The sequence below is a fragment of the Atractosteus spatula genome, chromosome 3 (assembly GCF_055471065.1).
Source record: "Atractosteus spatula isolate fAtrSpa1 chromosome 3, fAtrSpa1.hap1, whole genome shotgun sequence".
Classification (NCBI taxonomy): Eukaryota; Metazoa; Chordata; class Actinopteri; order Semionotiformes; family Lepisosteidae; genus Atractosteus; species Atractosteus spatula.
Window position 1 is genome coordinate 24,934,273 of NC_142708.1, and position 17,234 is coordinate 24,951,506.

The following is a 17,234-nucleotide window of genomic DNA, read 5'->3' on the forward strand; positions in this document are numbered from 1 at the left end:
AAGTAAAAAAAATGGTTGGAGGGTCTGAATTGATGCTTGCACTCACCAATACATGCATCTCCACCGGGAGACAGCTGATGGCCAGGAGGGCAGATGCACCTGTAGCTGCCTTCAGTGTTTTCACAGGAACCTCCTCTACACAGCATCGGGTTCCGCTCACATTCATCAATATCTACGAGCAAACAGTGACAAATATGCAGAGCACAGCTTTCTAACACAGTAAATTACATTACACACAAGCACCTCATAGAAGTGGAACAGACTCTTTTTTTGTTTCAGCAAAGACAGCTAAACTTAAACTAGCAGAAAAATGACAGCACTAAACCTAGTGAAACAAGTTACTTGTAGCCCACAGAGGAGAGGCCAACACTCTAATTTCTCACTTTTTATGTTAATTGCCACATTTTTATTTAACAATATGTTAAAAACATGTCTATTATTTCAAAATGCACCATGTACTACTTATTTCAGTTATTATCATTTGAACTACTGGCTGTTTTTCTGCTCCCTTGCAGTTAACACCTAACTCTCTTATTCGACAAGCAGAAGAATAAGTGTACAAAACAGGGACCTCTTACCCATACAGTTCTTCATCATCATGAAACCACTTTCATATCCTTCAAAGCACTCGCACTCAAAACTGCCTGGAGTGTTGACACACGTACCACTTCCACACAGGTCAGGGGAGATACGGCATTCATCAATGTCTAGACAGAGAGGAATATTATCGCTGTTTTAACAGACCAACTCCAGGAATTTCAGTAAATCCTTACGCACAGACTGGTAACATTTGTCAATCCAGAGCAAAAAAACATTACAAATGTAAGGCATAGAAGCTAAGATGTATGAATAGTATCCAATGGACACGTGAGCCCCTTTAAAGTTGGGGAAATTCAGACACAAGATGAGTTAATGAATTTTTTACTACTAATTTCTTGAATGGTTTCTTCAAAATACACATATATACAGTATGTTGTATAAAGGCTTCTTTTTATGTTTTCAGCAACATAAATAACTTCTACATGCAAAAATAGACTACTGTATGCTCACTCTGTATTTATGTTAGTACATCACCTCACCCGTGCAATTTCTTCCCTCTGTATCCAATGCAAATCCACTGTCACACCGACACCTGAAGCTGCCAATAGTGTTTTGACATTTGCCATTGGTGCAAATGTTGGGAAACACTTTGCATTCAATGATATCTGAAAATCAATAAAATGATTGAATCTCTAGTTCTAGAACGGAAAGCCATTATCCACTTGAAAGATAAATGTTTTTTAATATTCTTAAGTAGGGACAGTCATCAAAACATCTAAAAAATAATAAAACATGCATGTTCAAATACTCATAGCATAAGGAAAGTGAAAACTGGGACAAACGTGATCTACAGTATAATGCTGTAATATATTAAGACAAAGAACTGTGGACTGAAGAGCATGAATGGACAATTAATTATATCAAAACTATTAACTGCAAATATCTCTTGATCCTACAAAAAATGCAGCAAGTGAGTTTGAAAAAACAATTTATGGTGCAACCCCTGGTTTTATTCTGTTCTAAATATTTATTTTATGATAATACAGGACTTTCTTACTATCTACTGTAAATGCATATACTTGATTTGTTAAAGTGCTCTTCTGCCAAATGGGACAATCTCAATACAGTAGATACAACTAAATTAATTTTACACTCTCAAGAAATAGCTTATTAGGTGAAGTCATATCTGATTTGGGAACATATATTTGTTTTCCATTCCTGTTCTATCTCCAGCTTAATTGGCATTTTGCAAAATTCCTATTAACTTCTAATTCTAATACAGGTTTTTTTAGAACAGCTCCAAAAGAAAATACTTTTTACCTATACTGTATATAACCCATACATACTGTACCACAGCACTTCTTGTTACAGTTTTCTAGGAGAGTGAAGTAACTTTCCTATTCCTTTTACAATCATCATCTCAGACTTGAATAAATCATTTCTAATACCAGACAAGTGAATGAAATCAGCCCCTGTCTCACCTTTGTAGAAGGGCCTCCCAGTGAGAATGTCCCCTCTGTTGGCGAAGCCTGGGCCTCTGGGACACAGAGCCTCATACTCTCTGCTCCCTGGCTGGGGACAAGCTTCACACTCTGAGCCCCAGGCTGCACCAATGGAGCAGCAGCACACATCCATGCGGAACTTCCTCGGAATGGGCTGAGTGCATTCATCCTCATCCCACGTCAGGTAGCAGTGCTCCAGGCGCACATCTGAGAAGAAGGTAATCTGGTTATTCCACAGCTTCTAGAACAAACCTCTGTCAGGTGTGTCAGCAGCTTTCAAAGAGCATCCTACATGTATCTGCTACACTGTATGTGCATTTACCTTGTACAGCTTTGAATAATCACACAGAATTTTCTGTATACCATTTTACCTCACGTAACCCCCAAATTTGGAGTATTCTCAAGTTCGAGAAATATCCGTGAATTGTGACGCATACTGGTACCAGAGTTCTCTTCACAAGAGGAGGAGAGAGAGAAAGCAACCACATGGTTTGATCTCATTCCTTCTCAGCCTCCTTTGTGAGTAGATGTGTGCAATTTCATATTTGATTGTGCAAATATGTGTGTTAGTTACACACAAAAGTGACAGTCATTAGTTAAATAATAATACATAAATTAATAAATTAAAATGGAGCCTAAGTGTATGAGAAAGGCCAAAGACTCCAATGTCACTAATCAATCAAGAGCTGAAATGATTTAAAAAATATATATACAGTAAGTGCTTGATGAGTTGCGTGAAGGACGAAGTAATAGTGCTGATGTTCGGTTGTTTAGTGTAATTTAATCTACAGTTCATACAATAAAGAAAAGTGAGCAAGCTATCAGAGGGAGTGCAAGAAGTGCAACAGCAACATCACTTAAGGTCTCAAACATGCCATGTGACCTGATCTACATGGTTGTTATCACAGCAATAAGGGTAAGAATTAAATCAGAAAGTCATTAAATAAATATCCATAAATACGTTACTACTGTAGTTAAAATATATTGTGCTTTTCTTTACTCTGATGTTATTGTTGTTCTTAATTATAGGTGAAAACATGTTTGAGGGCTTTTAATAGGTTGAATCATGATTTCAGTTTCCCTAGTCACACTTTTCCTATTCTTCCAGTGCCTACCATGAGGGTTTTCAGGAATGTAACTCACGGGTGGCCAAAGATTACTCTAATTCCTAGCTGAATATAAAGAAGCTGCTGTTGGCGTGTTAAATATCCCTCATGTGACTAGGGCCTTAATCTTTTACATGCAGAATAGTGCTCTTCCTCACATAGCAAAATACACAGACCCACAGTGTCAGAGGATCTGAATGGATAAGGAGCCCTATGGGATCAGCAGTGTGGATGTGTAGTGCATACTGATCTAGAAGGTGACTGAATCAGTGAACATCCTTTTGTTCATGTGCAATGGCCTGACATTTGTGTGGACTCATCAGACAACAAACCATACTTGACCTGTGACATATGGACATGTTAAGCATTCTTATCTAAAACCTTTTAGAAATGATGGAAAGGCATCATAGCCAGAATGTAACTGAATAAACCTAACATCTCTCTTGCAAGATATACTGTATATTCAATTTGGATATGATTTTTAGTGTAGGTACTGTAGGGGCCATTAAGCCTTATGGGGTTGGTTTCACAGTCCAGGTTTACCATCAGACAGGTTTTGTATACAATACAAAGAAAATTGAGTAATCCAGGATTTGTATTAGTCAGGATCTGGGAAACCCACAGTATATCTTCCAACAGAACTAAAGTGTTACCTTTATTAACTTATGAATACTGTGTGTGATGTGGTAGAGAAAATGTATTAGTTCAGCTTTTGTATGATGTGCTGTGAAATTATAGTATCACAGTAACAAATCATTTCTGTGTAAGGTAATCATCATTACAACTGTTTGACAATTTTATGAAAATGGACTGTTAGTTTATGAGCTAACAGGCACACTGTACACTCTTTAATGCCTGGTGGCTACCCTTTAGTTGGCAGAAAGATGATGCATTAAAGAATTTTGGAACATGCATAAGAAGGCTTTGTGCCTGCTAATTTAAAGGTGCTATACATTTTAGCTTAAAAATTAAATAAAGATGTTTATTCAAAGCCCACAGTAATGCATTTCTGTAGTTGATAGAAAGTGGATACAGCTTTATAGAGATCTTGACATTCCTGTTGTGTCTGAACATTTGAATCATTCTACAAAAGAAGCAAAATCATTTAAACTGTCCACGTTTGAAAACAGACAACCTGTTATATTAATGCACCGGTCATTCCTGCCTGAATTACTCGTACATGACTGGCCAGATACAAGCAATTAATGTAGTAGTTAATTTAACAGTAAAAAAGAATAACACAGCCAAAAAAACTGTATAATGTAAGGGACTTTGTTTTGCAAGCACAGCTCAATAAATCACAGAATCCTTGGGTGTTTTATTGCAAACACCTGTAAGTGAAGCAAACAAAGAAATATTCATTCTTCTGACTAGTGTAATAATGATGATGGTACTTACCAACACACAAACGACCTGTTCCGTCTAATGTGAGCCCTTCAGGGCACTCACACTTGAAGGAGCCTTTAGTGTTTATACAGCGTCCATTGGGGCAAACTCCTGGAAAAACTTCACACTCGTTCACATCTGCGTACACAAATATGCCAAGAAAAAACTTAATCCTTCATCATCACATCGGTCTAACACGACGTTCACATTTTTCCTACAACTTTGAGCCTCTACCTTAATATGAAAGATACTGTAAAAGACATTTTAGTTATTTTTTTAGTTTTCCCTCTTAAGTCCAACACAATTATTCTACTTCCAATTACAACACAAATTCTAGTTAAAAGCACCCCAGAAAGCACAGTGGATAACAACATTATTTTTAAGACCACACAGATTCAGTCACCATGAGTTCTCTGTTGTCTGAAACTCATCTTCTACCTATATTCTTTCTCACACTTCTGAAGAGGAAATGGTTACAGAGGACCAGAAAAGAACTGAATTCAGTTTTTCTAAACTAAACTTTTCCAAAAGGATTAAAAGGTACTAAGATTTTCCATTCACCACGAAAAGTGGACTCTTCCACTAGGTAATACATTAGCAACAGGTCAAAATGTCCTTCATACATGCAAGTACATTTTTTTAAATTTTGGTTTGCATTGTTACATTTTGAAATATAACACTGAAAAAGATTTTAAGTGTCTTTAGAGGACTGAGGAGAAAATTGGGCTCTTGGAGTAAAATTGAAAGTTTTTAGATGTTTTTATAAAATACATTTATTTTAAAAGAAAGAGTTTGCTATAGGGAACACTTTGCTATAGGGATTGCCGATGACATTTATAAACATTGGACACATTAAACATATTTATAAATGGCTAATAAACATTACAAAATAACCACTGTTGTTATTTGTAGATTGATTGGAAATTATAATCCTGACCATAAATTAAATTGTCTAATGTAATTATTTTTACTATTGTACTGTATACAAGAATTAACAGCATGTTAGCATATGAATACAAGATCCAGTTTTGAGTTCAGTGCTGCTCTCAAATAGGTAACTTGTCATTAACTATCAAAAAGTTTTAGCATATCAAATGGGTTTACACAAACTTTTCTAAATCACTTGTGTACTATTATGTAACTGTGATAAAACTTAGTAAAATCCATTCACACTGTATCACAGTAAAATAGACTTAAAGGCAGGGGTCTCAAAGTCATGGCTTAGGGGCTATTTGTGGCCAAACAGCTCCACAATCTGTGAAAGATCCTACGAAAGATATTTAATCAGGACCACACACATTCTATTAATTGCAAGCAATAGCCATTGCGCTGATTCAAGGTAATGCAGAACAGTATTATGCAGTGATAATATCTGGCCACTAGATGTCAGTCTGAGAGATGCAGGCCCCTATATACAGTAGATTTATCAATATGAATGCAGAATGCAGTGTTGAGTGTTCAACCACCTCTTCATACAAATGTGGTATAAAATTAAAGATTATTAACCTTGCTATTGGACTAGTGACTGGAATGTTTTAACAACTGGAAAAACATCAAATGTATAAAAATAAAAAAAGGTTACACACTAAAAACGAATGTTGACTGAACACAGACAGTTCTAAGTAGACTATTTTCTCATTGACTACAGACTGCTACATGTTTGATCTGTAAAGACATTTTGGCTGTTTTAAAAGATGACAATATTAAACTGTCTTATACGACAAAAAATATAGAGCAATATAATAAATATGAGGAAGAAGAGAGGATGGTGTCACAAATAAAGAATGAGCTAAGCAGGAACATCTTTTTTTCCAGAAAGAAAAACACAGGATACAGTCAGTTGTTTTGCACAGCTATGTTGTCAGCAAAATGACTGGGAAGCCACTTATTTCTGTCTTGATTGCAAACTTTATTCTTGATCCCTCTAAAGATATCAATGAGCAGATCATTGAGAAAGAATATGCACAGAAAGTAGTGCCTATTTTCATTGCAGAAAGTCCTAATTTGGTAGACAGTGTGAAGCATGCTACAGTATATTTATGAACGGTGCCAACTGAAAAACTGCTTATTTACAAGGCATAGCACCGCATCGAGTGGATTTTTTGCTGCCTTACGGACACAAAGGAACAACATTTCTTGCCAAGAAAACTGTTAGCAGGCTGAACCACGAAGGAGTACCAAACAATAACTGCAAAGAGGCTGATGGCACTTGCACAACTAAAATGAACAAGATGCTGATCAACTAGTAGTGTTACACTGCATTATATATCAGCATACATTGTGCGGTAAATCTTTGCAACTTGACAGCATCAAGTTAGCTGTCATAAATAATGTGATTGAGGACTGTAACAGTTTTGTGGATGAAAAGAATCCATGAGTCCTTGAGCACTGGAGTGATAAGTACCAATGACCTTGAAAATGGCTGCAGTCACCCCTATGCCTAAAAAAAACAACCTAAACAACATTTGCCCTATATTCAATCCACCTTTTCTTGCAAAAAAGAGCATACTGATGCAATTCAATTAAACAACCATTGCATTGCAAATAACTTCTTTGAACCCTTCAAATCTGGTTTCAGACATATACACAGCACAGAAAATGCCCTTGACATGCTGTTGCAGGACTTTAAGTATTGATGTAGATTCTATACAAATAAAACAGACCAATTTCAATACAGCATTACATGCATACTTACTGTATGTCCCAAATCTTTGCATAACTTTCACAACAACCATGGGTTCGTTCCTAAATTTGTGAACAACGTTTTCCCACAATGAGCATTTACAAGGTAATATATAGAACACAACTGTCAGATATTGACCTCCCTAAAATCCTAAAGGCCTCATCTATTCTGTCCCTGAAGCCCAACATTAACAAGCTGACAGAACAGAGGTGTTGCCAGGTGTTTGGCAGGCAAAGAACTGTACAATACAGTATACAATAGGGCAGTGGTTAGCATTGCTGCCTCATAGTGTTGGTACCCTAGGTTCAATTATTGGGCTGATTTCTGCATGGAGTTTTAAGGTTCTCTTCTTGTTCATGTGGGTTTCCCCCAGATGCATCAGTTTTCTACCACATTCCCAAAGACATACTGGTAGGTTAATTGGTTTCTTTGTGAGTGTGTGTGTGTTTATTTCTGTGTGTGCCCTGTGATGAACTGATGTCCCACCCAGGGTGTACCCTGCCTTGTGCACAGTGCTCACCATGTGACTGATGCTATCCCTTAGGTAAAAATTTCAAAACATTTACCACACACTAAACATTAGATTACCTTCACAGACGATACCCTTTGATCTCGCAAACCCTCGTGAGCACGCCGTATCTGTGAAAATAATAAGTTTATAAAAATGTTACACAGCTGTATCAGCATTTATGAAACTAAAAATAATAGGTTGGATACTTTTTTGTTTTGGTGGTGTTATAAATAAACATATTTCTAAATAGTGTATACACTTACAATTCTTACATTTATTTGGTTTAAATGTGTGATTTCAAACACATCACCTATAGAAAGAGTATTCTGACAAGAGGCCCAAGCAATGTGTATTTATGAACTGCTATTGTTAAATGGTTAATGATCTTGTGGCTTGGATTATTATTATTAACCACAGCTGGCTAAGACATTATGGCAAGAATTTCCAAGACCACAGGATTATAAGCAAAGCAGTGTGAGAGTGCCTTGCCATCAGGCAGTTCCAATCATAAGATGACAAGATCATAGACTTTTCAAGCGACAGCGGTCAGCAGTTTATAATACCGGGCAGTGCATCAGGCCACACAAAACAGTAAATGAAGTCTTGTGGCTGATTTAGGATTGTTGTCAAAAGGATGGATTTCATCTTATGATCCACAGCTTTCCAAATATGATTCTTTTCATGCGCTAAGTGAGATCCAATTGAATGTCAAATGCATAGCAACTTTTCAAATATTTAGCATTAAGTTCACAAATAGGCGTACGTACCATAAAGAAACAGCAAAAAAAAACATCTGGAAAAAGTTCACAAGAAACTGTGCAAAACAAAAAGCAACTACAGTAATATAACAGCATTATTAAGTTTCTTGTTTTAGCAATTGTAAAATTGTGGATTTTTTCAGACTTTTTCATGCAATGTCATACTTAAGGTTTAGAAGATCAAATTATTCCTGTTTCTTCCTTACACTTCAAACTTTCCGTGCAGTCTTTAGGTCTTCATATAGCTATTCCAGAACATTTTATTTAATACAAGGTTAGGTAAAATAAACTGCAGTGTTTAATTTTACATAGCACCCTTCATAAGTAAATATTTCCAGGCACTTTATGTAAGTTAAAAAAGTAAGAAACGGGCACAAGAATTAGACGCTCCAAACATTTCTGGATCATTCAAATATAACCAAATTAGAAACAAAATAGATCTAAGATCTAAGAGAAAACTGAAGGAAATGTCAGGTCACTGTTTCCTTAATGAATTCAATAGAGGGTACAGTGTCAGCAAAGAGAAACTTTGGCCTTGTTAAAAATAAGTTAACATTTAAAAACATGGCACAAAGTCACAGTCGCTGATTATGTTTTAATTGGATTTGTTTTTATTGGAAATACCATTTTATGGGCCATCTGCAGATCACATTTACACCAAACAAAGGCACAGCAGCAGACTTTGCGGACATACTGTAAGTCATGAAGCTGTTCAGACACACTGTGGCACAGCAGAAAAGGTGGCACCATGCCACAGTAAAGTTGAAAATCTTTCCACATTCTGCTGGGGTTATAAAGTGAGCTAATCAGTCAGTTTAAACATACAGTAGACGTACTAGATGAAAATGCCAAAAGGAAACAGTTGAAGAGTTTACCATTTCTTTGAACAAAGCCAAAGTATTTTAAACTCCTTTCACTAAGTAACATACTAGCTGAGCCTACTGTACACTCTAGTTCTCTTCCTTTGATGTCTGTAAGCGTATAAGACAACAGTACCTATCTCACATCGTTCACAGGGGCTGCCCCACGCTGCTCCCAGAGTAGCACAGCACTCAGATTTCAGTGTTGCTCCGTTGATGTTCACCTCACAACGTCCGTCCTGGATATTGAGCCAGCACGTTCCTTTTAAGCTGTCTGTTGTTAGAAAACCATGGAAAAGGGAAATAGCAAAACAAGCAAGTTCTCCTTACAGACTTGAGGAAAACCCACAGAGCTGTATGAAATGAGCAGAAATGTCTTCATTTTATTATTCGTGTGTGCTTATATTTTAAACTAAAAAAAATTTAACACCACACGAACCACTTAAAAGAATCCTGTTGCTCTCTTAGCACTATCGATAGAAGCACTTTACAGTTCCAAGTGGGAAAGAAAACTGGGGGCAGTGTTTCAGACTGACATGGATTATTCAGTCCTATCACTACTAAACTAGTAGAGCTAAATTGATAAGTGTTTCTAAACTTGGCAGGTGTAAAAAAGAATGACAGGCGATTCCAAGATAGAGAAAAACAGCCAACAACAACACAATCCACTGTGAACATCCACATGTTCACAGACTTTGATGAATGCCACTCGTATTCTTACTTACCCACGCAGATCAGTCTTGTGGAATCCAGTTTGCTGCCAGCAGAACATTCACAAACAAAAGACCCTGCATTATTTCTGCAGATTCCATTAGCACAGGGGCTGCTTTCACATTCATTGATATCTGAAACCATGAAACAAGAAAGTATTTTGTCACAGCCACAACTGGAAACCATTTAAAAGAATTATTACTTTTATTTGAGTTCTTTGTTCATTGTTTCCTGAAAGTTCCTGAATTTAGTTTAGTGCACAGAAGGAAAAAGAGGAGATTAGAATTTTATGTGCTCAATGCCAATTATTAAACCTTAAAACAAGTTATTCTTGTTACTTCTTACACTACCTTGTTTTCAATCCAGAATTAGAACATTAATTTTGATTAATTTTGAGAAAAATGAATGGGTGTCTACAGTTTCTTCAATAACCTGTCCTTATAGACTATAACAGTCTCGACAGATGTGCAAGGTGACACTAAGACAACAAGGCAGTCACAAATGGAAGTACTGTATCTACTCCTGTAGCCTGTCCTTGTGAATCACAAAGTGCCAGATTTAGAAGCTCTGTACCAAAAAATATATATACACTGTACAGAAAATATAGAATATCTGTGTGACCCCCAGATTTTAAAAAGGGTGAATGAAAATACTGACTAATCAAATAGTACATCCTCACATTTTTGGTTTTATTCACCAAGTGTTCACAACGTACTATTCCCCTGAGAACTGGGTTTATGCCAAGTCAAAAAATGGTGACAAATTTTGCTTTGAGTTTTGGAAAAAAGTAGCAGCAAAAAGGATATAAGATGGGTAGGGTCAAGAATTACTGTTGAACCATGATGCAAAGATTGATTCATTTACAGTACAGTGCCACATTGGTACTGTAGAAGCACTGTAGTCTTAGAAGAATGAGACAAGTACTTTCCCCTCATGTTTCTAAAGGTGACTTAAAAACAAGAAATAAAACTCAGATTAAAACTGTTGCCTTCACATAGTGTTTCAATGCTGCGATAAATCCCCTGCAGGCTCCACTTTGTGCATAATTCTAAAAAAAGTGTGGTTTTGCAGTTGAGTAATTTTTCCATATAATGACTAATGTATTTGCAAAGAAAACTTATCACCAAAACGAACTGACTCTGAGAATTGTGTCTGCCTCACTACTGTGTCATCGCTTTAGTCAACCCACATGCAAGTGCATAGTTTGGCCACTAACATCAAACAGATGTCTCTATAAACACTTCAGCGTATTCCACCTTTTGGCAGTAATCCTTGAAAACAAACATCCGGTTGTGAGTTCTCTGTTAGTGTCATTAAACTTCTGAGAACATAAAATATTGATTTTCAAACTGGCTGTGTCATGACTTTGAAAAACAGAAGTTTGTGATTTTAATTAACCATGCACCTCTATAAAAATATTAGCCCAAGCTATCAATAACTAAAATGGCTTTGTGTTTATCCCTCCATCTATAAAATGCCACGATTAAATACACAACTTCAAAAGTATATTTTATACTTTTCAAGGTGCTATAAAATGTAGGTATAAGTAATTTTATATATAGCATATATTATGATAAAAGATAAATCATTAACCCATCTGAGTGTTCTGAGAGCAAAAAAAGATGTCTATTTAACAAACAGATAAACTAATTTCACCTCACAGTTGAAAAAGTCAATGGATAAAAGAGCAAGGTCTATATGTATTGTCAGCTTAGCTGAGAGGACACTGGGAGGGACAGTGGGTTATGAGGAGTACAACTGATGTGTTTAGCTTTACCAAAGGTTGCAAATGTACGTCATACTCAATTTATACATTTCTTGCTGTATATCCAAAATATTTTAAAAATTGAATTATTTCACATGAATGAGCAGAAATACACCTGTACTGTACCTCATTGTACAAATATAATGCATTCTCAGAAACCCTTTCGTACAGTGAAAATTCACAAAAAGAAAAACCTACTTCCACTATTTCTTATGGGGAAAAATTACAATCTGCTTTGGACCCCGAACGTTTTTCACAAAAATTACATAATAAACAATAATAACTAACATTCATACTGTGGCTTGTGTTTTTAGTAATAACAAAAAACACTGCTTACATGAACTATATAGTAACCACTTCATTTGCTTTTTGTGTAATTACACACAAAACTCACAATTTTCATTTTTTTAACATCTTTAGGGTCCATGATAAAGTCTAAACCACAAATTTTCTGACACAAAAAGAAAGTGCACACACAATAATGAACAACACAGAACACGGTGAACTGTATCACACGACTCTCATGCCATGCTGTAGGCTCTGTGCTACAGTAGCTCTCACCCGTAGTAGTCAGTGGAATGTGCTGGGTATACGCACTATGAAATGAGTTGTATGACGCCTTCCTCTTCACTCTCTACATTTGGCGGAGGTTTAGAAACTATTCATAAAAAGAACATTCGTAAAAAGAGGTACGGGTGTATATATTAAACAGCAGCCCTGTTTTGATTAAAGTTGAAACAGACATCTGTGTGGGTAAAAGCAAATCTTAAAAAGGCCAGATTCTGTGCTACAGCATTAAACATAAGGAGCCCACATAAAAGTAATTCAGTTGTTTCACCTTGAAAACACTTGGATTTAGACTGGAAAAAAACACAGTGAACAGCTTCCTTTATCTGATAAATTTAATAGGATTTATTAATAAACCACTACAGAGGCACTATAGCTCAAACTTTACAATTTCTATCAAATGCAACAATCAGAAACAAAATGCTGTCACATGCCCTTTAAAAACACCTGTATCTTCTATTATCTCATCTGCAGACTACATACTGTGGCTAGACAGGCAATTGCTGCTGACTGAGCCTTGGCAGGTCTTGTACTATTTGCAGGACGTTTCCCCTCAGCTGACTGTACAGTATGTGTCAGAAAAAGAGATGACCTAGATTTAAATGTTTATACAGTACGTTAGGTTCTCGTGAAAAGACAGTCACAAGTATTGTATTCTATACAAAAGAAGACTTCAAACAATTACTCTACTAACACACTAAGGCAAGAAAATGACAAGAAATAACACTATATTGTTTCAAGATGAATAATGGTGGTGGTGTACTGACCATGCAGTACACATGGATTTGTTGTGTCCCTGCACAATGATCTAGCAGGCTACTGAAATCATGAACAAATGCAAATAAATATTTGCTCCTTTTTCTAAATTTGCAAAACATCACAAACTACCGTTTGTAGGTTATTTACAAAGACAGTGAGTCTCTGAGCCCAGGTTTCTGCAGTTCAAATCTACTCTCACTTGTCTCCTAACCCATAGCAAATCACAAGACACGTGGCAGTTTACAGAGAGAATACTTGGAGGTAATGCTTGTTACAACAAAAGCCCTTACATCTGACAGTCTGCTCTTTAACAACTGATGCATTCTTGAGAATTGTTTCACTGAACTAGATAATGCATTCCAGACGTACAAGCTCTGTCTAACTGAATGCACTCCAGTTTCTTCCATGATCAGAAATACCTGTACTGTTACAGTTTCTGCAAAGTAGATTGAAATGCTGGTGCCTTGGATCTCTAGGACAGTGAAAACTCACTCACAGGGCTCGGCAGTGGCTCCGAAGGATGAGAGAGGTAAAAAACAGTGACTTGACTCTATACCTTATATACCAAGCTGGTCTCATAGTATCAGCCAATCGTAATGAGGCCATTCCAAGCCTTAGTTTGCCAAGGAAACAGACCACTGATGGGTGGATAACTGGAGAAGATACTATGAGCCACCTTGAAACCATGTGCTTGACCTGGCACTTTGCAACTGCAAAGTTCATGGGAACACAGATATCCTGAAAATGCTATTGCGTGTCCACCCCTTGCCTTCTGGCAGGTTCCATCTAAATGTTATTGAATGTAAAATAAATATTTCTCCATGACCATTATACAACCATTATACACACCCACTTGCAACAACATCATCCTGAGAGTGCTAGCAACCCAAGCTGGATAATAGCGCAAGAACTAAATTACACTAATGTTGCTAAAGAGAAACAATAAGAATTATTTCCTAAAGTACCTGAGGAAATACTTTATTCAATTAGTGTAACAGGTATAAATGGGTAAATCCAGCAAAGAAGTAGAGCACACAATATATTTGTATTATCATGCACAGAAAGATTTCTAAGATTGAATGTATTGGTAGTCACAGTAAATCTAGGTAAACATGTGTTGTTTGAAATCAATGTCATCGAGTACTGTAAGATATATATTTAAGGTTGTCTGAAGCATCTCTTCAACTATTGTCACTGGAAAAAAAACATACCACTTGTACAGGTTATGAAATGTATGGGAACCTACAGATGGGATAATAACTCACTGTGTTTTGCTGGAAGCAGCCTTCAAAAAGACATCTGGTTTTAATTTTAAGTCATAACGTCACTGGAAATGCTATAAGGCCTTTCCTTGACTTTGGCTCTGCAACTCTCTAAAGTAGTTTGCAAACTGCAGCCAAGAGACATTTAATCAGGAACCAAAAAGATAATGTTTGAACACAAACAAGGCTCCTCTCTGAAGCTGTGAAATCCTTTTCAATACTTGAGACACAAAAGAAAAATATCAGTTAACTCACAAAAAGCTTTCAGGTCCCTTGCTTTTAAAATGAAATCCTACACAGTGGATTGTATTTCTGAAAAGGAAACCAACTCAATTTGCCTTTTGATATTCTAATTTTCCAGTTTAGTCTATTAAAATAGCTCTTGATGTAAAATAAGAAAACAAAGCTGCCAATTCAGTAAAGAAAAACTAGCTCATAAAGCCTATGGAAAGTCAATAATCAACCGGAAGATGGAAATAAGGCTGTAAAAATATCTGTAAAAAAAACAGATATTTTTAAGTTCTTCTAATGCCCTAGCTAACCAACTGTACTGTACAAAGTACTTTTTACAAGCTATTTTCACTAGTAATAGATTATACCAGATCACATGCAGTAGGTGGGGAAAAACCACAGAAAGGATCCTATATGCTCCAATCATCAAGAGAGCAATGTTTTCATATGATGGAGGCTGGAAAAAAGAATCTACACTGGTAGACTCTCTGACAATTAATCAAGATTGTGCATATACAGTACCGCCATGGAGAACATTACCAAGTGTGGTGCAGACATATAGAACTATACACTAATCGTTGGTGTTGGTGGTGGTGGATGGGAGTCCCCATTACCTGTAAAGCACTTTGAGTGGAGTGTCCAGAAAAGTGCTATATAAGTGTAAGCAATTATTATTATTATTATGATTAATTATTATAACAAGCAGATCAATTAAGAAGCTCCATGTGTAATGGCCCTGGCACAAGAGTCTAGTTACTACAGAATACCACGTGTAGTGATTGATGGGAATCTGACAGTGGAGCGCTGTATTGACCAAGTCTTGGGACCTCAGTACCTTTCCAGTGGGCTCAATCTGTCTTGCCAGTTCTACAACAGAATAATACATGTCCTCAGGAGCTCAAGTTATAAACGTTTTCCTGTGAGTATGCTTGGATGCCCTGCTTGCCAGACCTGGGCCTCATTGACCATTTGAGGGATGAGCTGTAACAATGTACAGCTACTAGGCCTAAGAGACCAATAAACAGATATTTGCTTGACTAGGCTCTGTGAGAGGAAATAGACAGAATCTCACAAGAAAGCATCTGCAATCCCTTTTGCAAAGCATGTGTTGGATATAGAGCTTATTTTGTTTCCAACAGTGGCCACACACACAACTTGTCACCGACTTTCACAGCTGCCCCCGTTGACCAACCATAGGGTTGATGACAGTGTGAATTTGCCTAGGTCAAGAAAAGTTCTATTGAAACAAAAGTATTCTGTAATTTTACTGATTATCTTGTGAATTTGTTGGTGTTATAATTGATACATTTATTTTGATGCTCAAAAAATGTGTTCTCTGTATTGACATTTTTTGTCAACTTTTCTGAATCATGGTTCCCAGATGAGTTTAGTTTTGAATTCTTAATGGGCAGACTCTTAACACTTTATATTAAGTGGCTGTTCATGAATTCATGAGGAAAAAAGAGTTAATCTGAACAGTACATTGTGGCACTTGTATGTATTTTTTCATATTTAATTACATAAAAGGTACATACACTTTGTTACAAGTGTTACCAATTTGCTTATTTTTTATACCTAGGTTAATCAGAGATGTGTAAGGATCTTCAATAAAGCTTGTCATTTTGTGGATACAAGTTTCATGTTCTACATTATTTGTGTCTTCATCAGCATATTATCTAAAATATAACTTTGTTGGACAATTAACCAAATCAGCATTGTCATTAGAATTAAACACATTTCTGCGTGTTTCAAGGATAAATGTGTTTGCTTATAGCCAGTCACTAATTCTAGGTTACAGTATTTAATTAAGCCGATGAAACACCTAATAACATGTAGCAAATAGCAAAAGAGATTATTTAAAAATGCTACTGTAGATGTACTCCCTTTTCATCAGTACTCCTCAGAGATCAAGGATTGTTTGACATATAGATACACTTGTACTCTTTAAATTCTCCAATGCGAGAATAACTGCAGAAAAAGGAGAGTGTGCAACTACACAGATTGGAAATCACATCAGTTTGGATAAACCTTATGACAGACTGGACTGATCACTTAACATGGTAAAGACAAAAAGAGCTCCACCTACCTTCACACGTCTCCGAGTCTGGTTTAAAAACATAACCCTTGGGGCAGGTACAGCTGTAGCTGCCTGGCATGTTTCGGCAGAGTCCATTATCACAGAGTAGCCTGTTGACTGAACACTCATCAATATCTGAAAAAAAAAACCAAGAGATACAAAGAGGTGTATATTCAAATTTTAATATGGTAACAAACAATTTGACAAAAAAGATCTTAGCAAGCCTAGTGAGAAGTACTCCACATTTCTTTTGTTTACAAAGGGGCCAGTTAATAATTCCTTCTAAAAGTGTCAACATTTGGGCACATGCAACTTGTTGGTTTTCTATTTATTTCGGGGTACTGTTTTAATGTTATCATTTCCAAAAATGATCATAATCTGCTGGCTGGAAATAAAAGTCTGAAAAGTAGATTGTGCCTATTAAATCAAATACATCTAAACTGCTCCTTTATATTATTTTTACAATTTACAAAAATATTTTTCACAATTTTTATTGTGCTTATCTTAACTGCACTT

At 36.3% G+C, this 17,234-nt stretch overlaps 1 protein-coding gene across 1 annotated transcript in view; it reads right to left on the reverse strand.

The window, feature by feature from the left end:
* Positions 1-17,234, reverse strand: part of fbn2 (fibrillin 2) — a 111,052-nt gene that overhangs the window by 41,958 nt on the left and 51,860 nt on the right. The window contains exons 19-27 of the mRNA XM_088911126.1: positions 16,728-16,853; positions 10,072-10,191; positions 9,483-9,620; positions 7,806-7,856; positions 4,547-4,672; positions 2,022-2,249; positions 1,080-1,205; positions 579-707; positions 47-172 (exon numbers count right to left, since the gene is read on the reverse strand). Of these exons, the coding sequence (XP_088767252.1) occupies positions 47-172; positions 579-707; positions 1,080-1,205; positions 2,022-2,249; positions 4,547-4,672; positions 7,806-7,856; positions 9,483-9,620; positions 10,072-10,191; positions 16,728-16,853 (1,170 nt within the window). The remainder of the gene's footprint in view (positions 1-46; positions 173-578; positions 708-1,079; positions 1,206-2,021; positions 2,250-4,546; positions 4,673-7,805; positions 7,857-9,482; positions 9,621-10,071; positions 10,192-16,727; positions 16,854-17,234) is intronic.